General features: G+C 47.3%; 1 protein-coding gene across 1 annotated transcript in view; it reads right to left on the bottom strand.

Moving 5' to 3' along the window:
- Positions 1-23,659, bottom strand: part of LOC127529714 (uncharacterized) — a 114,301-nt gene that overhangs the window by 40,014 nt on the left and 50,628 nt on the right. Inside the window, exons 18-25 of the mRNA XM_051934298.1 lie at positions 19,720-19,826; positions 19,471-19,603; positions 18,094-18,210; positions 13,721-13,820; positions 11,124-11,270; positions 7,462-7,524; positions 6,427-6,548; positions 4,553-4,728 (exon numbers count right to left, since the gene is read on the bottom strand). Coding sequence (XP_051790258.1) covers positions 4,553-4,728; positions 6,427-6,548; positions 7,462-7,524; positions 11,124-11,270; positions 13,721-13,820; positions 18,094-18,210; positions 19,471-19,603; positions 19,720-19,826 — 965 coding nt within the window. The remainder of the gene's footprint in view (positions 1-4,552; positions 4,729-6,426; positions 6,549-7,461; positions 7,525-11,123; positions 11,271-13,720; positions 13,821-18,093; positions 18,211-19,470; positions 19,604-19,719; positions 19,827-23,659) is intronic.

Here is a 23,659-nt window from a genome sequence, read left to right as displayed (position 1 = left end):
GCACGAGTCCCAAAAATGACTCAAAATGCCCACTGGAGGGGGCAAAATCATCCAACGCCAGCTAGTAATGAGAAGCACAAATGTGGAACCTTCATAAATAAAAAGACACTGCTGAGGGGCACTGAAGTGAACTACAAGGACATCCAAAGGCAATCCCAGTAAGAGGGGTCAAAACCCGTAAAGGGCACAAAAGAAACTCGCCAACAGTGAACTGCCAGGGACTGGGGGTCTTCCTCAGACTTTATAGGACTGACGGCGGGTCCTCGACAGTGGTGGGCACATCTTGGAGAAGAACCCAGGAGGTCTCTTTCAGGCCCCACCTGTTTGGAGTAGCAGCAAGCGGAAGCAGAGAGAGCAGCGGTGTCTCCCACAGGCACGTCGCCCTTCGCAAACACCTGAGTGAGTTCAACTGAAGTAAAGCCGACAGCCAACCAGGAGAAGTAACTGGCAGTGAGAAATCAAAGTCGATCGCTCAGCGGGTCTCGACGGTCTCTTAGTGATTCAGCTGATCGAGGAAAACGCTGAAGCACCAAGGTTACTACAAAAACGGAGAAGATGACATCAACACTAAATGTAAGTTCTATCTGCTCATGTTTATATGTTGTGTGTCCTGCAGCATGGACACTTCAGGTTTACAACAGTGTAGACAACTTCTCCTGCCAAAAGTGTTTCGTTAATTTAGAGCTGGTCAGGAAATTAGGAGAATTGGAGGACCGTGTTAGGAACCTGATAGCAATTAGGCAAACCGAACATTGGATCGACTCGGTTTGTTTAGACAATTCGCCTACTTCTGATTCGGCTTCAGTCTCTCAGGTCCCACTGTAGTCAGTGCGCGGCCGAAGTCAGCAGCACCAGTTCAGCCACAGGGCGAGTGGGTAACAGTAAGACTTGGGGGGGTCTAAGAATCCAAAATGTAGTCCCCTGGCACCCAGGTCACCAATTTGGATGAACAGATTCTCAGCACCTGTGGAAACTGAGAATAAGAAAGTACTCATAATAGTGTGGAGTGTTAGAATTGCAAACTGTGTTAAACCAGCAGTTCAAGTTAAACACCTCGCAGGAGCCAAGATTTCTGATGTAGAGGCCGCATTGGAGCGTGTCGCCGACCATGAAGTGTTTACCTTATTGCTGCATGTCGGCACTAAAGATATTTATTTACAGCAATCTGAGGTATTAAAGAGGAACTTCATCTCTCTATGCACCAAAGCTAAAAGAAAATGTCAGAATTGAGTCGTATCAGACACCTTACCAAGATTATATAGAGGGATGTGATTTATAGCAGATTGCATTCCCTTCACTGCTGGCTAGAAACCTGGTGTGCAAATAAAAGCATAGCGTTTGTGAACAATTGGGATGATTTTTGGGAAAGGCTTGGATTGTTCAGAAGAGATGGTCTTCATCCTAACTGGAGGGGATCTTATGTATTATCCCAAACTATGGCAGAAAAACTGCCTGACTGACTGATTAGAGCACCATCCAGGCCGCAGTCATGTGATCTTAAATCACAGGCTGTTGTTTATCCCACCTGTTACTTTCCTGAAGCTGTTACCCATAATCCTTGTCGTGGGGCATCCAGTAAATTTAGCCTTGATACAAACCTTAAATTAATTGATAACCAAAAAATAAGGTGTATAATTAGACCAAGAGATAAAACCAGACCCTCCACCAGGGGCATCTGGAATAGAAATGTACTTCAAATTAAAACAAAAAATATATCAGCCATTCAGAAAGAAGCCTGCAGTTTGAAATGCTGCTTATTCAACATTTGCTCTCTTGGCACTAAAGCTGTTTTGGTAAATGATATTATATTAAGTACAAAATCTGATCTGTGTCTTCTCACTGAAACCTGGCTTAGTAAATGTGACACTGTCCCCCTAGCTGAGGCGTCACCAGATGGCTACTCGCTCCTTCATAAGTCTAGAGATTCTGGTCAAGGAGGAGGCCATGGAATAATTCATTGTAACAAAATTCAAATCACGTCTAAGAATGTAGGCGACTTTACATCCTTTGAGGCATTCATTTTAAATATTAAAACAGATTCCAACACAATTATAGTGCTAGTCTACAGACCACCAGGGCCGTATTCATTGTTCATGACTGAATTTAGCAACCTTCTATCTGATTTGCTATAAATTATGATCACGTAGTACTGATGGGGGATTTTAATGTACACATTGATGTGGAAACTGACACTTTGAGCAAATGTTTTACTTATTTGTTAAATTCAGTAGGATTTTGTCAGATTGTCAAAAGTCCAACTCATAATCATAACCACACATTAGATTTAATTATAACTTACAAAGTTGAAATTCAAAATTTAAATATCACTCCATTAAATGAAGTTATTTCCGATCACTACTTAATTACATTTGATTTAGTCCTGCCCTTGTCAACACACTCCCAGATTAAAACAAAGACAGTGCGACATCGAGATTGTAATTCTGCTTCAAACTTTATAGTAAGTCGAGTGTAACTGCAGAAAACCACTGAGATCAGCGAACATGACATTATAATGTGACCTTGAGAGATGCTCTGGACACAGGGGCTCCCCTTAAAACAAAGTGATCAAAGCACATAGAAACTGTCACAGGTTTAATGAAAGCACTCGAGCTCTTAAATTAGAGTGTCGAAAACTGGAGCGCAGATGGAGAACAACAAAGCTACATGTCATTCAAATTGCATGGACAGAGAGTGTTAATAAATATTAAAGACCCCTCATGGACCCCGTGATCATCAGAGGTGACTGTGTGCAGAGGGTGCAGACCTATAAATACCTGGGAGTGCAGCTGGATGATAAACTGGACTGGACTGCCAATACTGATGCTCTGTGTAAGAAAGGACAGAGCCGACTATACTTCCTTAGAAGGCTGGCGTCCTTCAACATCTGCAATAAGATGCTGCAGATGTTCTATCAGACGGTTGTGGCGACCGCTGTCTTCTTCGCGGTGGTGTGCAGGGGAGGCAGCATAAAGAAGAGGGACGCCTCACGCCTGGACAAACTGATGAGGAAGGCAGGCTCTATTGTTGGCATGGAGCTGGACAGTATGACATCTGTGGCAGAGCGACGGGCACTGAGCAGACTCCTGTCAATCATGGAGAATCCACTGCATCCACTGAACAGGATCATCTCCAGACAGAGGAGCAGCTTCAGCGACAGACTGACAGACTGAGGAGATCGTTCGTCCCCCAAACTATGCGACTCTTTAATTCCACCCAGGGGGGGTAAACGTTAACATTATATTAAGTATCAGTAAGGTGCTGCTGGAGTATGTGAATTTCCCCTTGGGATTAATAAAGTATCTATCTATCTATCTATCTATCTATCTATCTATCTATCTATCTATCTATCTATCTATCTATCTATCTATCTATCTATCTATCTATCTATCTATCTATCTATCATATAGTGCCTTTCATATCTATCTATCTATATAAAAAAGCTCTCTTTAAAGCTCGCTCAGAATACTATTCTACATTAATAGATAACAATAATACAAATCCTCAGGTACTGTTTAGAACAGTTGATAAATTAACAAATGAAAATTCAGATCGACAGTGCAAAATACCAACAAATATTAGCAGTACAGACTTTATGAACTTCTCCAATGAGAAAATTCAAAATATAAGATCCCAGATCTCAACATCACACTACAAACCGCACACTAGCTTAGCAGACCCTGCCTCACATTACATTCAGCACTTTAGTCATTTTAATCCTGTAACTGAGCAGGAAGTCTCAACATCTCAAGATGGCTGCCTGCTCCCTTTTCCCCCACAATACCGTTGGGTTTCTTTCCTTTTGTTTCCTTCCTCCAAATCTCTCGGCCCCCAACTCACCAGCGCAGCTCCTTTCCCACCCGGACTTTTTGTGTAGTGACGTTGACCCCCAGAAGCCCTTTCAGGCCTGGCGGAGTGTCATCCTCTTTGTACCCCAGCAGACCCCAACTGGTCTGCCCATAATAATAATAATAATAATTCATTACATTTATATAGCGCTTTTCTCAATACTCAAAGCGCTATCCACACAGGGAGGAACCGGGAAGCGAACCCACAATCTTCTACAGTCTCCTTACTGCAAAGCAGCAGCACTACCACTGCGCCACCTGTGAGAACCCCAGTTCCCATGCTGCCCTCTGGTTGCACAAACAGGAGCTCCACCAGAGGGATGCTGCCACTCTGATTATGGAGGGAGCACGTGTCTCCCCCTGGTCCAGACCTCGCCCCCTCACAACAATATAAATGTGATTGTCCAGTGTGGTGTTTTTGTTCCCGTTCACAGCAGTGCCATCTTCGCTGGACTTTGACCGGCCACTTCTCAGGACTGAGTGGCACACTCGGGTCTGGTGCCTACAACGTTTGGTCTCAGCCCAGACACACATCTGTAACCCGTCATCATCGATAAAGGTGGCAAGCTTCAAATGTAACAAAGCCTGTCCTGCATGGTGTCCCCTTATGAGCCACTGCCAACGCGGCGCTTCAGTACATTTAGAGCCCTTGAAGAAGCCGGCGGTTCAAATGTAAACGTAAGCCCCCCAAACACCCGGAAACTCACAGCAGTTGGACTTTTTGCAGTAGCGTCGCCCCTGATATTGCAGCAGCACCTGCTTCTTCCGCTCCACTTTCTCTTCAAAGACGTTCTTCCTCTTCAGCTTCTCCTTCACCAGATTGTCCACGTGCTTCATGAGGGTCTTGCAGTACGTGGCGTTGTCCTGCAGCGAGTCGAGCTGCCTGAAAACACACAAAGGCATGGAGAGAGAAATGTCAGGGAGGGCCGACCTGCCTAAGAACACGAAACCGCATTCAGACGAGTGGGAGCCGCTCCTCTCCTCGCGGTGGTCTCGTCATTCTGGCCTCCTAGCGTCTCGTGTTTCTCTTTATTAGCCACGCGACATGAGAGAGCAGCTCGAGATGACCGTGAGAACATCCCAGTCGGACTTTTAACGCCTCACCTGAATGTCTGAGTTTGAAAGCTCCTGGAGACGTCGTGTCGGTGACTCTCTGCTGTGCGTCTGGGATTTGGTGTCGCGGCTCAGTTTTTACTTTCGCTCGTTCGTCTTACATGAGCAGGAGAGGAATTCGATTTAAAGGCCAATCAGCCTTCGAGGGTCAATCAAACGAAAACGCGATGTAAATGTTGAGATGTCCCATCTCTTTAAGGTGCTCACAATCATGGAGGAGATCTCTCTGTGCAAGCCGAACCGTCCCCATAGTAGTGGCGGTCCATCACAAAATGTAAAGGCTTTCATCTTGCTTGTCAGGCGCCCTTCTCACAGCAGGCATAGTGTTTGTGTGACACAGTGGGCTCTGAACGGTCAAGGACCATAATGACAGAGGGGCTTTCACTGGCCAAGCCAGGCCTCCTTAGCCTCACCTCAACTCCTCTGGCCTGCCTCGGCCTACGCAGGCCCAAAAAAACAAACTGAAATAAACCAAAATATCAAAAGCCGCCACTCAAAGAAACGAGAAGTAGTGCCCCGAATATGACAATGGCAGCAATAAGGACTCAACAAAAGGCAATCCTGCGTGATCGCCAATGTGCAAACCAGACTTTCGATTGCCGTGGCACGATGATGTCTCTTTGACGTGCCAACCACAAACAAGGGGTTTTAAATGACACCCTGAGCGACAGACAAGGGCACACCCAAACACACGACTTCACAGGTGGTGCACTCGATTATTTTGTTTCATTTCAACAAGTGGCGCAGAAGAGCCTTTACATAAAGGCAATGGGATTTGGAATAAAACAATCAGGTTTGATTTAAATAGCGCAGGCCAACTCATAAAAACTCAGGCCATAAAAACGAGCGGCCGTAACTGCTCCAAAAAAGGAGACTCTCAACCAAAGTCCGGGTAGACATCTTCAAAACCTAAAGGGGTGAATGTGAGAGGTCCTGCCTTCGTGTTTGACCCGTCTGAAGGAAGATGGGCTCGGTGGAGATGAGATGTTTAGAAACTGGAGGAGATACGTAGAGGTGGCCATCAGACCCTTTTATTGTGCTTAGCGCAGGTCAGGAATGGAGAGTTGGCACACACCTGACCAGGAGCTGCCATTCTGAGGGATCTTTGGCTCCTTGGCCGACAGCATCATCCTCTGGTGGGTCTGAAGAACGTAAAGGTTTAGAAGATCCTTACTGTCCCACGTCAGACTAAGCGATGCACTAGTTAGACCTCCTCTGAAGTATTGTGTGCACTTCTGACTTGGCGAGGCCAGCAGGAGGTGCTACAGAGTCCAGTGGGCATGAGGTACCCAAGGCGAGACACACTGCAGACCTTTCACCAGCCAGGCTTTGAGCACAAGATGGTCCTCTGAGGTGTCTGACCAGCAAGGCCTCACCTTTAAACATCTTCAGCCCGCCTACCAATTCAGCCCCTTCATTGTGGTGAAGCCCCACCGACACTCCATACCCGGGCACAGCCGTTACTCACTTCTGCAGAGTTGGGTACTTCAGCAGGATGGACTGCACTCGCTCAAAGTCGGTGATGAGAATGTCGCAGACGGTTTTCGCACGCACAGTCACCACCGATGGCTTGCCGAACAGAAATCCGAGCTGGAAATAAAAGAAAGAAGCCGTCACTCATTACAAGTATCTACTGAATCCATGCAGTCAACGCAACGACTCCCACCGACGGGGGGCAAAACATTGGAAGAAAACCCCAACGTCTCCGGCAATTGTGGCACGGCGGCATACCCGTTAAATTGTTTCAAGGATTGCCAGAATGCATCTGCTTGGGGGGCCGAGGGGAGCACATGTGACTTCCTAAAGGATGTGTCAGAGTTACAACTCGTCACAACTGGGGACAGAAGGCATGTCACCTTGAATTTTCAAATGTCACCACTCCTCCAGCGAGGGAGCCGCTACCAGCCAATGACAAAGCTGCTTTGGAGTTTTCACATTTGCATATTGCAAGTAGTGCAAGGCGAGGGTCATTTTAGTAGACCACCCGCCAGTGTGAAGAACGCAGGGATGAGATCCACGAGGGTCACAAACTCAGCACATTCTCTTCATTTGCTTTGAGACTGGAAGCCGAGTTGCCATCAGACCCACCTTGGAGTCGGCGCCCGTGGACGGTGGGGCTGGAGAACGAGATTACCAGGCGGCCTGCCCGTTCATTTCAAACACGCGACTGTTTAGGACAATTTGGAAGGAGTCATTGGGCCAAATGCTAAGCCAGCTGATGTGCAAATGTCACTTACTGCGACACATTCTCCATTTACTGGTGGAGATCTTCTAACAGACAAGAAACATACAACGCCACAGACAGCGGCACTGCGTATGGCCTGCTCGGGTGGGCTGCCTCCATCGTGTCCTTCCACACTCACGCTCGGATTCACTCTTGGAGACCTGGCCCTTTACTAAGACCCCAGCAGCGAGAAGGCCCTGGGCGACTCATCACATACAGATGGTCACCAAAATTTGGGGGGGGGGTTGTTTATCTGTGATATGACGTGAACCCAATTACCTCTCCAAAGTACATTCCGGGGGTAAAGGTGCCCATGATGTTGGCGAGATCTTCACTCAAAATCTACAAGAGAAAAAGAAAAAGGACAAAAGATGTGACCTGGAGATGCAGGACCACTGCTCACGATAGCCCACCGGTAGCCCAAGCTGAGGTCTGTCTCTTTAATGACTTTCTCGTTGTCTTTGCCTGTGTTGTTGTCAAGGTAGGTCAGCACAAGTGAAGTGACACCCGAGGCCCATCGCAATCCTGTCACCATGTGGTGGACAAGTGGCGTCACCACATGCAGGGGGCCGACTGTTTGGCTGTTGCTTTTATGGCATTTCATGGACCACCTCTAGAAATGATCCTTGTGGGCGGAGCCGCAGCAGGTGGGGCTGCAGTGATGTCACTGCTGCTGGATCCGCCCTCTGGCTTTAAAAGGTCGAAGAGCCCAGTGGTGGTCCACTGAAGTGTGTTGGGGGCGTCTTCTCGGTTGATTGCTACTTTATGGGCTTTTTCGTTCCTGCATTTGGTTTACTCGCTGGATTTGTGTTTTTAGGGACTTGTTTACCTCGGCTGTGCATTTTGTTTTTATTATTTTTATTTTTTACATTATGACCCCTTGTTGCCTTTACCAGCTGGATTTTTTTCAGTTTCTCTTCCTTGTTGGGCCATTTTGCTAATTTCTTTGGTTATTTTAGAACACATGAAGCTCTTTTTGGGGCCTGCTAGGCCCAAGCCCAGGGGGTGGTAGTTGGGGTCTGGCTCTGTCCAGTGAAGGTCCTGGCCTGCTTTAATGGTGAGTGTCAATGTTCAGGGTGATGTCTGATATGCTGCAGAGACTCATAGGAAGTGAATGTGAGCTCTGAGTATTTAACACTAGAATTACTAGGCCCACCTTAAATCCCTTTGCACCTCTCTGTCAGCGTCTTTTGTCTTGTAAATGTGTCGATCAGCCCAAGCAGCAAGTAGCCTGCTATACCAACCGCCTCAGAACGGGCAGGAAGATCTCGCAGTTCCTGCCTTGATTGACTATCTGGGAGTGAGCTACCGAGAATTGTAAGGGGAAATAATTTGATGTGTGTTCTGTGTCTACAACAATCTGTGTGAACACCTTGTCAAACGTTTTTCATGTTTTAGTAATCAATCACAAAATGTAGACATGAAGTGTATAATGTGTGAAGGCTGACGGCCAGACATCAAATAAACACTTTCACAAATGGCGTAAGTACGATACGACACCCTCCGTGGACTTGTAATCTGGAGGTTGTGAGTTTGAGACCTGCTCGCCGTTTAGAGGAGTGAGCTCCGCTCTTACTGTTAATATTACACATGAGGTTTGTGTCTGTCACAGCCGCGGTGTACATTTATAGCACTTGTAAAAGTTAGCGGGTTTTAATTTCACTTTTATTCTCTCAGTCGCGATACAACAACGACCCCTCAGATCTGATGCGGTTAGTTTTTATGTGAAACTGGGAATAACTGGAGATGTGAGTGGAGACAATGGAACTGCAGGGATAAAAGCTGACACCCCAACGCTGGTGAATGTGCCTGCCTTCTTCATATCTCACCGTCACTTGAGTTCTTTAATTTTATTCAGTTTTATTGAGTGTTGCTGCTCAGTTAATTACTATGCGCCTTATGGTCTATGATGTCAGAACAGATTGTTGTAGACACAGAACACACGTCAAATTATTTCCCCTTACAATTCTCGGTAGCTCACTCCCAGATAGTCAATCAAGGCAGGAGCTGCGAGAATTTCCTGCCCGTTCTGAGGCGGTTGGTATAGCAGGCTGCTTGCTGCTTGGGCTGATCGACACATTTTACAAGACAAAAGACGCTGACAGAGAGGTGCAAAGGGAGTTAAGGTGATCCGGATTGACGAGTGTTTTCATTGGCTCTGGTAATTCGAGTGTTTGCACAGAAGGGCGGTGGGGGGGCTTTTGGAAAGTGTAGTTTTTGTATGAACACAAAGTACAAAGAAAAGGAAGTAAGGGACACAAGGGGACATTTTGACTTTCCAGGAATTGATAATTCATTTACACCTACTTTTGGGGGTCACCATTGAGTTTGATGGTGCAAGACTGATGAAGAGTCCAGCGACATTTGAAGCAGGCGACATTGCCCGGCTATGACTATTGGTGGCATACATCCAAGGGTAGATTATTAAGGTGGCAATTATGGGTCTCAAGGACCCTAAGAGGGGAAAGATTGGGTCGTGAGAAACAGCATCGGTCATAAGGGACAGTGGTGAGCTTTTTGTGCCATACCCAGGGCTTGGAGTGGGCCACTTCACACTAGTACAGCACACTGGCACAATTCCGTTTTCTGCTGTGAGACACCAGTACTTAAAGGTGACCTTCAAGGGAGACCCCCCACCGTCTGATCTCCACTGACACTCCAAAGGAGGCTCACCCTCCCCCGATCTAATGTTCATCACTCTCAAGAGAGACCACCATCCTGCTCTCTGATTTTATGTAAGAATATAATGGAGACTCAGAGGGGCTAGCCCCCCCACTCCTAGCCAAGTTTGGGACGGTTATGTTTCAGCCGGGATCCCCCCTTATTTTCGTTCGTTTCGTTCACTTTTTTTGTTTCATCTTTTCGTTTCCCTCTGTCTATTTATCTTTTTTTTTTTATGTATTTTGTGGGTGGTTCCTCAAGAGGCGGGGCCGACTGCCCATCACTAGCAGGCGACTCCCCCTCAGTCCCTTGCGGTTCATTGAATGTGCAGGCGTTTATTGCTTTCATTCTGGATGATGGATTTTTCTGGATTTTTGACTTTTGTCTTCTGAGAATTCTTGGGCCGCGTTAACCCCTGGATTGCCTTGTGGTTTCAGGCAGCTCCTCTTGCCCTTGTGCTCCTCTGAGCTTACTGCAGTTTTGTGATATTTAGAATTCTATTCATAAAGAATCTATGTTTGCCCTCTTTGCTTCTAGATGGGGTTTGGTGGTCTCTCTCTCTCCCCCCCCCCCCCATTTTTGAGTTATTTTCTGTTTGCCAAGAATCCCCAAGTTGATGAGAGTATTACACCAGGAGAAGGCCCAGAGCTGACTGACAAAGCCAGGGGGCGCTGAAGACTAAATGTGTTCCCACCTCAGGCTGCGGTCACACTCACCCACCCAAGATGTTCTTCAGCAAAGACTCAAAGCGCCTCTGCAGTAGGACTGCGCTGTCCAATCTCTTTATCAGGGAGGGGTTTGGGATCCATGGGGACCGTTAACAAGGAGACCTCTCTGGACTGTGTGGATCATCATGGAGGGGACAGACTTACTGCGGTGGGGTCCGTATGTGTTGTGGAGTTTGAAACCCTTTCAGTTTATTTTGACATTTCTTCTGTTTGACTGAATGAATATTTGGGATAACACGCAGTCGGCCTCACGTGCTGCCCAATCCCATCCCATCCCTCGTTTTGTAAGCTGTTTGTGACGTCACCAGCCCAGCCACACAGGACATGAAGTGACATGCCAGGGGTGACCGAGTGGCCAGTGGGCTGTGCAGACTGTTGTGTTTGGCCTCAGCACTAATTGGGGTCTGCTTATTAATATGCACCCCCCGCTGGGTGCCATTCAAGAACTGGTCACTCAGTGACCCCCCCTCACTTTAACACCCACTAAAGGAGACCAAACAAAGTCAGCGCGTCACCTTCGTCACCATGAGTGACACCAAAGTGTCTTTGTACCTCACAGATGCCCTTCCGTATGCAGAAGAGCTCCCGGCTGACCGTGTCGCTGTACTGGATGATTTCGCCTTTGGGGTAGAAGTACATGACGGAGGCGAAGGCGAGGTCCTGGATGAACTCCGGGTTGGCTTCGCTGAAAAAGGGAAGCTGTGGGAAGAAGAAAGAAAGCCGACTTTAAAATCCACGGATGGGCGCCTGGCATTAAACTTTTAGTTATCTCCAAAAAACAAAATGAAATTTGTCCCACGGTCCCAGTTAGTCAGTTAACTAACTCCCGCCGTGCGTCACAAAGACAAAGCAAACACGTAACACGCAGAATAAATTCAACGACGTCACCACACCAGGCCAGTGTCACTCCAGTAACGTCCAGACTCATCAAGACTCACAAGTGGAGCTCACCTAAGCACCGTTTGCAGTTGTGGTCTCCATGTTACAAAAAGGGGACAAAGTGGCACAAGACGACGTCCAGAAGTCAGTGAGTTGTTGTGATCACATAAAGGGGAAGTGGGCTTTCAAGACCTCCAGCATAAAAGACCAGACCTGCCCTTCACTCCGGTCAAAGGCCACATCCCCAGGCAGCCTGGTCCCAAACTCAAAGGTCAGGCCTTCAGGCCCAAAATGAAGCTGAGGCTTCTAAGACAGAACCAGTAATATGAAGGGGGTATGATGGTGGGAAACAAAGTCAATTCCTACAATATTTTGATGACTTTAAAAAAGAAACACAAAAAGGCAATCTAAACGTCGCCATAGAGACAAGAACCGAAAGCAAAGAAACCCAAAATGTGAAGCAGGGGGTCAAAAACCAGGAAGTCCAAACAAGAAGCCTGAATTTAAATCAGGAGTGAAAACCCAGCAGAGCCAAAGCTACACCTGCAATGGGGCCCCGCCCACAAGTGCATCATCAGGTGGCCCCGCCCCTTGAAGCGCCCTGCTAAGAGGACCGGCGACAGTCAAACGATAATCTCGATACAAACAGAGAACAAGACGGAAACAGACTTGATGATAGAATACGAAAATGAAGAAGAACTAAACGGTGGCCTGGTGGTAGTAAGGAGATCAGGATTCACGTCCCTTGGTCCTCCCTGTGTCTGCGTGATTCTCCTCCCACGGCCCTAAACTAGCCCTAGTGTGTGTGTGTGTGTGTTCACTCTGCGATGGACTGACCCCCTTTGGATGGTGGGATAGGCTCCAGACCCCCGCCATCATGCTAAGAATTAAGTGGGCTTAGAACCTTGAGTCAGGGTAGCAACCTACAAGCACCAGTAAAGCTGATTCAGGACCACGGAGAGCAACTGAGGAGGAGCAACTGAAGAAACGGAACCAAAGGGAGATGGCGACTCGGCCTGACTGAAGTCTACTGAATGCATTCAGAGGTCCTCAGCTGTCACCTGATAATGCTGCGTGCTATAATGGCGCTCATTCATAACACACCGTTGAGGCCTCACCTCACAGCTGCTCTCCATGAAGTCCAGAGAAGAGCAACAAGGAGAGGACTGAGGAGAAGACCCAAACGGAGATTAACGGATGAAGAAATGGTGGCAGCAATTGGTACAGCGGACCCCAGCTGGTACATATTAAAGCTGCAAGCTAAGATCGAGGAACATCGAGATGAAGTGGAGTGGTGGACAGCAGGACGTTAGGGCCTTCAAATCATCGTGATGTTGGAAGAGGACTGGCAATCCGGTCGGGCTGAGTGGCCTATTCTCATTGAAACTGCTCTAGTGGTCTCAAAGACATCATCTCAGATGATCAGACCTGAGGGAGCTGGCCTGAGCTGTCACTCCATGTGTCCATGATAAAGAGTGAGGTAGAAGAGGCCAGCTTACCAGGACAGATGCCACCTTTTGCTTTTTTGCTTCTCCAAGTGAGACCACTTAAGTTTGATTCTTTAAGGAGCGGGTGGCATCACATCTGGCGAGACCCCTAATCCCTGGACCAGAATGTACAGAAGTTCAAGAAGTGTCAGAATGGTTGTAACAAACTCTCACGAGAATTACAACAGAGAAGAAAAATGTCTGATGAGAACACAGCAGTCCCAGTAAGGCACTAGAAAGGCAGAGGTGGGAAGGACCCCCATGTCATGTTTCTCGATCCACTTCTGCTGGCGTGTCATGGAGAGGACGTGCTGCGTCAGTATTGTCTTCCAGCTCTCCTCCACTTCTACCTCCAGGGTGTCCAGCATGCATCCCATAACTGAGCCCGTCCTTTTAATGAGCTTGCTGGTTTGGTGGTCTTCCCTCTTGGAGTGATGTTACTAGCCCACCACACCATGCTTGCCGTCAATAAATTACAGGACATGTGAAGGATGTCACTGCCCAGAACAGATATGGCGGCTGTGTTCCCTCCTCTGGCTTGATTTGACGGAGGTCTTCACTTCATGGGGTCTTCCTCTCCCCAAAAAACCCTCATAGACTGGCACTTCTTCCCTGATGTTTTCTAACATCTGCTCACCAAGGTTAATTATGTGTCATGCTGGCAAAGGGGCCCCACAGGGTTAGACTAGACATGGACACACATGGACATCAGGATGTGACAGTGACAAGTGACCCTTACAGTGACACTGACCCCTTTCTGGACTGGAGCAGAGCAGAGCTTACCCGGGACAGCAGGTGCCCCCTCTCTGTCATGAGCACAGACTGCTGGAGTTCAGAAGACAAATCCTTCATCAAGAAAGGCCCTTCAGGATACGCCTGCCCCCTTCAAAGACAAAAGAGACACACCTGAGAGGACAAAGTCAGAGAAGGACAACGGCGGGCGAACAAAGCAATGGCAGGATTAGCAACGATGAAGAAAATCAAAAACAGCACACGTGAAATGAGTACAGGAGAAGATCTGCAGAGGCAAAGAGAACTCAAGCAGGACACTCAACAGACTGAGATGAGCTGGGGCCCAACTAGAGGTGGTCCTTAGGGTACAACTCATAATAATAATAACAAGACATACTGTAAGGGCATCTCCAGTGTGCCCAGCACAGCCCACCACCACTTCCTACAAGACACCCGACTGCAGCACCGCAGGGACATTCCTGGCATGGCTGGCGCAGAAGGGAGGAACCACAGAGTCCGAAGTGATGGGCTGCTGACCAGCAACCTTTAGGGGGCGCATCAGGCATGCTGACACACAGACAGACAGATGGATGAATGGACAGACTGACAGACAGACAGACAGACAGACGGATGAATGGACAGACTGGCACACAGACAGACAGACGGATGAATGGACAGACTGGCAGACAGACAGACAGATGGATGAAACGACAGACTGGCACACAGACAGACAGACAGATGGATGAATGGACAGACTGGCACACAGACAGACAGACGGATGAATGGACAGACTGGCAGACAGACAGACAGATGGATGAAAGGACAGACTGGCACACAGACAGACAGACAGATGGTTGAAAGGACAGACTGGCACACAGACAGACAGACAGATGGATGAATGGACAGACTGGCACACAGACAGACAGACTGATGAATGGACAGACTGGCACACAGACAGACAGATGGATGAATGGACAGACTGGCACACAGACAGACAGATGGATGAAAGGACAGACTGGCACACAGACAGACAGACGGATGAATGGATAGACTGGCAGACAGACAGACAGATGGATGAATGGACAGACTGGAACACAGACAGACAGACTGATGAATGGACAGACTGGCACACAGACAGACAGATGGATGAAAGGACAGACTGGCACACAGACAGACAGACTGATGAATGGACAGACTGGCACACAGACAGACAGATGGATGAAAGGACAGACTGGCACACAGACAGACAGACGGATGAATGGATAGACTGGCAGACAGACAGACAGATGGATGAATGGACAGACTGGCACACAGACAGACAGATGGATGAATGGACAGACTGGCACACAGACAGACAGATTGATGAAAGGACAGACTGGCACACAGACAGACAGATGGATGAATGGACAGACTGGCACACAGACAGACAGACGGATGAATGGACAGACTGGCAGACAGACAGACAGATGGATGAAAGGACAGACTGGCACACAGACAGACAGACAGATGGTTGAAAGGACAGACTGGCACACAGACAGACAGACAGATGGATGAATGGACAGACTGGCACACAGACAGACAGACTGATGAATGGACAGACTGGCACACAGACAGACAGATGGATGAATGGACAGACTGGCACACAGACAGACAGATGGATGAAAGGACAGACTGGCACACAGACAGACAGACGGATGAATGGATAGACTGGCAGACAGACAGACAGATGGATGAATGGACAGACTGGAACACAGACAGACAGACTGATGAATGGACAGACTGGCACACAGACAGACAGATGGATGAAAGGACAGACTGGCACACAGACAGACAGACTGATGAATGGACAGACTGGCACACAGACAGACAGACGGATGAATGGATAGACTGGCAGACAGACAGACAGATGGATGAATGGACAGACTGGCACACAGACAGAAAGATGGATGAATGGACAGACTGGCACACAGACAGACAGATTGATGAAAGGACAGACTGGCACACAGACAGACAGACGGATGAAAAGACAGACTGGCACACAGATGGGGCTCTTCATGTAATGCTTGGTGAGTGAATTAAGAATTTTCACCGTCACTTTTCTCCCAATTCTTCCCTAGAAAAGTTGAATTTGTGACTGGCATTGGTTGCTGACCCCTTCAATGAGGTGGGTAAAGGGTCGCTCATGGAGAGGTGGCACCAAAAGTGCAGGCCCACAAGGAGATCTTTAAAAACGGGTGCTGCCCTCTCACCCCAACTTGCACCTTGTGCCGTTCTTATCTCAGATTTTCACCATCAAAGAAATTAATCATAAGTATACACCCTAAAAAAAAGACAAGTGTCTGTGTGTCCATCCGGCTACAATGTCTCTGTTACTGTACATGCAGTGTTAATATTTGTGATGCGCCATCTGTTGGAATGCATCTCATTACTGCATGCGTTATAAAATGCACTCCAGTAGATGGTGCACTGCAAACCTTAACAGGAAGTAACTGCCGGATGGACAGAAACCCGCCCATTCGCTCCATTAAAAGGACAAGTGTCTGTGTGTCCATCCAGTTGCTCAGGTTAGGATGAAACATTTAAGAACATAGAAGAAGGGTCAGAAAGAGTCAAAAATGATGATAAAAATACAAAAGAAGGAAATGAGTCTTATTGGCTGACTTTCTTGTACCCGCCTGAGCCTCGTGGACGAGGTTCAGAACTGTCATGCTAATGGGTGGGCGAATATAACAACAAATCCAAGAGCATGTTGGGAAACCAAAGCCCCGTCATACCCTGAGGGTATGGCCCTGATTGGATGTCCACAATGGGTGCAGGGGCAGCTGGAGACAAGAAGGGCCACCGGGGGTCATTGCTTCACCGTTGTTTGTTTGTCAGCGCTGTCGCCGTGTTGCCCGAGTGGGCATTACATGGTGGTCCTGCATTGCTGTCTTGTTTGGGTACAAGTTGTGTCTCATGCCCGTCTGCATCGTCTTCGTCGGAGGGAGCGCTGCCACGCATCTCAACCCGAGACGGTCGGACAAACTTTATATTCGGCTCTACAGTTCACACGATCTAAAGGCCTCATCGACACATGGGGCTGACTCGGGGACGTCACCGCGGGGCTTTATTGCTGTCTCAGTTGTATTTGTTATCAGCATTTTATCTGATTATTTGTAGTTTCTATTTACTTTCTGTTTAATTTATTATTCATTTATCGGGCCAAGGCTGAGTGAGTGAGTTGACGGAATCCCCACCAAAAAAAAAAAATAAATCCGACCCTTCGACGGTGTGAATCTGAGTGTCACCGGACCGCTACTCAAATGCAGTGACAATTCTGACAAACTTCATTGGCAGGCAGAGCAGCCATAAGCAACCCACCTGACACGGCGAGACCCCGCACCTGATAATTATAGTGCCTCTCTCCTCTGTACATGGGGGGGGGGGGGGTCAGGGACAGGCACAAGGTGCTGGCATCTGAGCGGGCAGCACTATGACCTGGCACACGTAATGACGTGACTACTGTCACAATGAACAGTTCAGGCCATAAGAAACAGTGAGGGGTTCAGCCAGTGACGTCACCAACATGCCAGCCACCGCGGTGGCACCGTCACGTCTGCCAAGGCTACTCAGCCTCTGAATAAGTGAGGCCATGGAGACGCAGCGTTTGTTGGACGACTTGAGCATTAATGGAAGTCACGGCTTACGGTTAACAGAAAAAGCAGCAGCTTCATTCTCGCTGGGTGCCCTCATTGCAAACAGGAATGCAGTAAAGCGCTCGGCTTGTGTTGGCAAGAACACGTTACACTTGATATCTGTGCGCCCACACCGTACCAAAACTGAATGTGGTGCTGGCCTTGCCAGCCTGTTAGTGGCCTCCAGCACAGCGGACCAAAAACCCAAAAAGTCCTTCAGTGCAAATACGCAGCATTGGCCCTCTTAAAAGGGAACTAAAATGCAGTCTGAATGTCATATTTGTCACTTTTGAGGTGTCATCCGAGTGTCACATTCTAATGACGGCTTGGTGCTGTGAGTTTTTATACCTGCCCTGCGAGTCGTCATTTGGTGGCTTTGCCTGCATTTCCCTACTTGATCACCTCCTAGGTTCTCCGAATGGCGCCGAGTTGCCATAAACGTACGCGCGTGTCATCTCGTCAAGTCGTCTTTTATAAATCCCGTCGTTTGAGTGGGGAGTCGCGTACGAACACATACCAGTTTTATAAATGAGCCCCCAGACCTTCACTTGTAAATTCCTAACGAATAACTGCATAGAGGAACGGGCAGATAACCATGCCAACCCGCTCATCACTGGGCAGCTAAAGGTGACCCTGAGGGGCTTCATCCAAATTACCACCTACAGATGGTGGGCACCTGGGCTCAGGTCCTCGCCACCTCTGTCCTAGTGTGTGAGTGTGTACTGCAGCGGGCGAGGACTTTCTGCTTACTTGTATTTGTTCCACAGCAGGCACATGTACTTTATGACCCTCATCTGCAGGGACTCGCTGAGCTCGTGGGCCTCCATAAACTGCACCACCGCTCTGATGCGATTCTGAAAGGCTTCCCTAGAAAGGAGAGCAGAGCAAGAGGAGGACATCAACGGCGTGCAACAGACAGGCTGGGAGAGACGACACGCAAAGTCACCGCAGGAGACAAATGTGCTGCCCGGGCTGAAGATCTCCAGGACGTTCAAGCAGGAGCTTCCCATTCCTTGAAGGGTCCATCTCTGGCACTTGCTGGTAGTTGATGTTACTACTAAATCATCTGATGCAACGCAAGTCCATCAAGTGGGCAGTCATCTTGGTGGCCAGGAGGCGTTCTGCAGGGGGCGACACTCCGAGAGCCGTTTGTGTCAGCTCTCCAAGTGTTTTCAAATGGGGATGAAGACTGGCACAGAGCCACTGAAAATCCAAAGTGTGGGGCAGGGATTGGCACCATCTGAGGCACCAAGGTGATGGCTCAAAGTATTCTGAAAAACTTTCTTGAACTTTAATGTCACTACTGCCAACATGACCGGGGACGATTGGACTTTGGACACAACTGGCCTGGAGGTGCCTTTAGTAAAGCAGCACGTGGTGAGGTCACCTCAGAATATCCATCCATCCATCCATTGTCCAACCCGCTGAATCCGAACACAGGGTCACGGGGGTCTGCTGGAGCCAATCCCAGCCAACACAGGGCACAAGGCAGGAACCAATCCTGGGCAGGGTGCCAACCCACCGCAGCCTCAGAATATCACCAACCGTAATTTGAAATGCCCATCAGCACTAAGATGGTGGCGTGCCCATAGGCTGGGGGAGGCCACACTTCTTTGGAGCATGTGACGTCACTGCTGCATGGCCACGCCTTTCTTTAGCATCTTGTATCTCTCTTGCTTGGCCACGCCTCTTTTTGGCAAGTCACATCCTTCTAGCTTGGCCACGCCTATTCTTTAGAACACAACTCCTGTTGGCACTGGAGATCCTTTCTGATTGGCCAACACCTTGTTGTAGCCGGTGATGTCACTTCTGTTTGGCACTTAAACTGTGCTCCTTGTCACTTAAGCTGAGCCCCGCTGCCTGAGTACTGCCATCAGCCACATCTCAAATGGCGTCGTGCCTGATAAAAGTGACAGAATGACATTGAACAGAATGCTCGTCCATGATGGCCTCTGCAGGATGGCATCTTCCTCAGCTCAGCTCAGCACACACTCCATGCCAATTTTGTTGTCTGCTTGTAAAGATGCGTTCTCCTGTTCCCAGACAGCGATGTACGCTCTGCACGCAACAGAAACACGAGATGAGGTCTTGGTGGGGACATGGTGGGGACACTGTGAGACACCTTACCTGGCTGCATTGGTGCTGGCAAGAGTGGCGCCAATTTCACTGACAAAGTAGTTGAAGACAAAGACGCCGAGAAAGCCGATGGTGACACAGATGATCTTCTCCAGTGTCGTGTAGGCCCTCACATCACCATACCCTGCAAAATACAAAGCCAGCGTTACACAAACGTCTCAAAGATCTCAACGTTACAGCAGCCGCTCTATGGACCCTCTGCGGCCCCCTCTGGCTTTACAAGCAGCCGACGTGACTGACCTGCTGACGTCAAGGTGGCGGCCGACCAGTAGATCGATTTCGAGTAGTGCTGGGGTTCAGTAGAAATGGACAGTCCCATCCGATCCACCCAGGTGCCATTGTTACAGCTGAGGAAAGTTTTAGGCGTTAAATTCATGAAACAAAGCACCTCCAAAAAGACACTGAAGAGCCCCGGTGACGAGTGACAGGATTTGGGCAAAAACTTGAAAAAAAAAAAATAGCAAAACAAATCACAACCAGCAAAGTTTGTGCCATCAGCGGGTACGTCTTCATGTCACCTGCAGGGGTCTCTGGGGCACAACGTGAAAGTGGGAGGCGGCTACAGAGCAGAGACCTGCCTGGGTGTGTGGCTGCTGGTGACACTGCAGGAGGATCTGGGGGGGGGGGGGGGGGTGTCACTCACTCAAATTCAGCAAAGAGGTGCGGATGACAGCAGGGCTGTGGGGTCTTCCAATTATGATGACGATGACGATGATTGTTATTACTATTACAAGTTTTCAGTTGTTTGAGTCACTCGCCCAAGCACTTGTGTTTATTGTCACTTGCACTCTTCTTTTTTCTAATTTCCTTTTTTTATTTTAAAGTCAAAGCCAGATCACAAAGTTCTAACACTGAATCGCGTTTTAATAGAACTTATTCATGGGATACTCCGGGCGCTGGGCAAGCTGCAGCCTTTCAGGGGCTCCTCTCCGCTCTCCCTCGCTCGACTAGTCCTGATTAACATTACGTGTGCTCTGCCGCTGGCCTGCAGCCACGAGAGAGCAGAGAAAGGGACGTGAAGTTTACTGAAGAGCCGCACTCCACGCAACACAGGCAGCCGACTGCCATTCCAACAGGTGGCGAAAAGTGGAGCAGAAATCTATCTATCTATCTATCTATCTATCTATCTATCTATCTATCTATCTATCTATCTATCTATCTATCTATCTATCTATCTATCTATCTATCTATCTATCTATTATATAGTGCCTTTCATATATCTATCTATCTATCTATCTATCTATCTATCTATCTATCTATCTATCTATCTATCTATCTATCTATCTATCTATCTATCTATTATATAGTGCCTTTCATCATCTATCTATCTATCTATCTATCTATCTATCTATCTATCTATCTATCTATCTATCTATCTATCTATCTATCTATCTATCTATCTATCTATCTATCTATCATATAGTGCCTTTCACATCTATCTATCTATCTATCTATCTATCTATCTATCTATCTATCTATCTATCTATCTATCTATCTATCTATCTATCTATCTATCTATCTATTATATAGCACCTTTCACATCTATCTATCTATCTATCTATCTATCTATCTATCTATCTATCTATCTATCTATCTATCTATCTATCTATCTATCTATCTATCTATCTATTATATAGTGCCTTTCACATCTATCTATCTATCTATCTATCTATCTATCTATCTATCTATCTATCTATCTATCTATCTATCTATCTATCTATCTATCTATCTATCTAGGGTGAGGTAAAGGGTGCACACTGTCTGGGGCATCACCCCAGAATTAGAAGAGTCAAACCATTATCAGGTCATTGCGGTGCTGGATGGTGTCTCTGATGATTCTGAGGTGGTAGGCAGGGATGAGGAGCCCCAACGGGCCACCACAAAGCCAGTTCCCAGAAAGAGAGAGGCAGTGACAGTTGGGGACTCAGTCATTAGGGGAATTGAAGCGCAGGTGTGCTCCAGAGACAGAGAGTCTCGCACGGTGTGTTGCCTTCCAGGTGCACAGGTGGGGGACCCCACTAGAAGTGTGAATTAGCTCTCGGCCAAACTGGGGGTAGATCCAGTTGTCACTGTCCATCTTGAAACAAATGCCATACATAAGGGAGGTCTGTCAGTTCTGCAATCCATATTCAAAGAGTTAGGTGCCAAGCTGAGGTGCAGAACTGACAAGGTGGTCTTCTCTGAAGTTCTGCCTGTGCCATGCGCCAGTCCAGGTAAGACTGAGGAGATTAGAAGACGTAACGTGTGGCTCACATCTTGGTGCAAGGTGGAAGGGTACAGGTTTATGGGGCATTGTGACTCCTTTTGGAACAGATGGGACCTGTTCTTCTGTGACGGGTTACATCTGAATTGGAGAGGCGGGTGTATGAGTAGGCTAAACTAGGGAAGGGGGGCAGGGAGTTTAGGACAGGCCAGGTTTAGATCTCTACATGGAGGAACAAACAATGGGGTAGAAATAAAAATGCATAGTAATGTAAATTCTAATCCAACATTTAAATATAGAAGGAGTAACACCTTAAAATAGCTTAGCTAAATGCTAGAATTATCAAAAATAAGGGAAGTGAGTTGGAGTCGTATGTAGCAGAGCAGAATTACGATATTATAGCAATAACAGAAACCTGGCTAAATAACAAAGATGGGGATGAGTGTAACAGAGAGGGCTACACGTCATTAGGAAGGATAGACAGAACAAAAAGGGAGGTGGGGTTGGTGTTTATGTCAAACAGGATTTAAATGTAAGTCCTCTTCAGTTGGACGATGAGCCCATCTTAGTGAGGACGTGTGGCTTCACCTGGAAAACATTAGGGAAAGAGGTCTTATTGTAGGAGTGTGTTATAGACCACCCAATGCAGACAGTCATTTCAACACACATCTTTTATTAATATCAAAAAGGCAAGTTTACAGGGGGATGTCATAGTCATGGGGGGACTTTAATTATTCGAATATTAACTGGGATAACCTGGCAGATGGAGTTGCAGAACAGCAGGAGGTTTTAGAAGTAATCAGTGACTGTTTGTTAACACAGCATGTTAAAGAGCCAACACGGGGTGAGGCCTGTCTGGATTTAGTGTTTTATAATAATCAGGAGAGAACTGAGGGTGTAGAGGTGATTGGACCACCAGGGTCACATGACCATAATATCATACAGTTCTCAGTGCGGATGCAAAGAATAAAATTGTTAAGTTGAACTTTGGTAGGGAAAATTTTGAGCAGATGCGACAAACTAAGTAGGATACACTGGGATAAGCCGTCAAGTGTGGAGACAGTCGAGGAGCAGTGGGACAGGTTTAAAAATGTAACGCAGGACAGGCGCATACCTAAAATTGGAATTAATAGGAAATGTAAAAAAACTCCACAGTAGATTAATAAAAATTTAAAAAAACAGACAAATAAAGCATATAAGACTAAAGTGTGCAAAGTAAATCGTAGAGCGTACGAGAACATGAGGGCAACCATTAAAAAGGATATCAGGGAGGCTAAAAGACAGTTGGAGAGGAACAGAGCAGATAAGGCGAAAGAAGACCCTAAGAAAACAGTCAAGGAGGAGGTGAAGAGCATCAGGATCAGTAAAGGGGGATTACAAGATACAGACAGTGAGATAGCAGACCCTCTAAAGTCACATTTTAATGAGATCTTCACAGGTGAGCAAGTGGATAACCTCAGAGCAGTAACAGGGACTACTAAGGAGGTGCTGAGGGATTTGGAAATTGTAAAGAGAGAGAAGAGCTGTGATGATAAATAAGCTGAAATCACACAAATCACCAGGACCAGATCATATGGACCACTGAGGTCTTAAGGAGGTCAGCGAGTGCAGATTGAGACCCTTAATGCATATTTATAGAAACTCACTGCTCACTGGAGAGACTCTTAAGGACTGGAAAATGTCAAATATCATCCCATTATATAAAAAGGGTGAGCGGGCAGATCAGAGCAACTACAGGCCAGTAAGCTTAAGGGGCATCACAGGAAAATGAATGGAAGGAATTATTAAGGAGAAGATTGAGCAACACCTGGTAAGGACAGGACAGTCAGCATGGGCTCAGAAGACGGAGGTTGTGTTTTACCAACATGCTGGAATTCTAGATAGATAGATAGATAGATAGATACTTTATTAATATACTTTATTAATCCCAATGGGAAATTCACACAATTCTATGAGGAGGCAACAGAAGGATACGAC

Source organism: Erpetoichthys calabaricus, chromosome 11 (genome assembly GCF_900747795.2).
Source record: "Erpetoichthys calabaricus chromosome 11, fErpCal1.3, whole genome shotgun sequence".
NCBI lineage: Eukaryota > Metazoa > Chordata > Cladistia > Polypteriformes > Polypteridae > Erpetoichthys > Erpetoichthys calabaricus.
The sequence above is the reverse complement of the archived record's forward strand: the minus strand, read 5'-3'. Positions and strand labels throughout refer to the sequence as shown.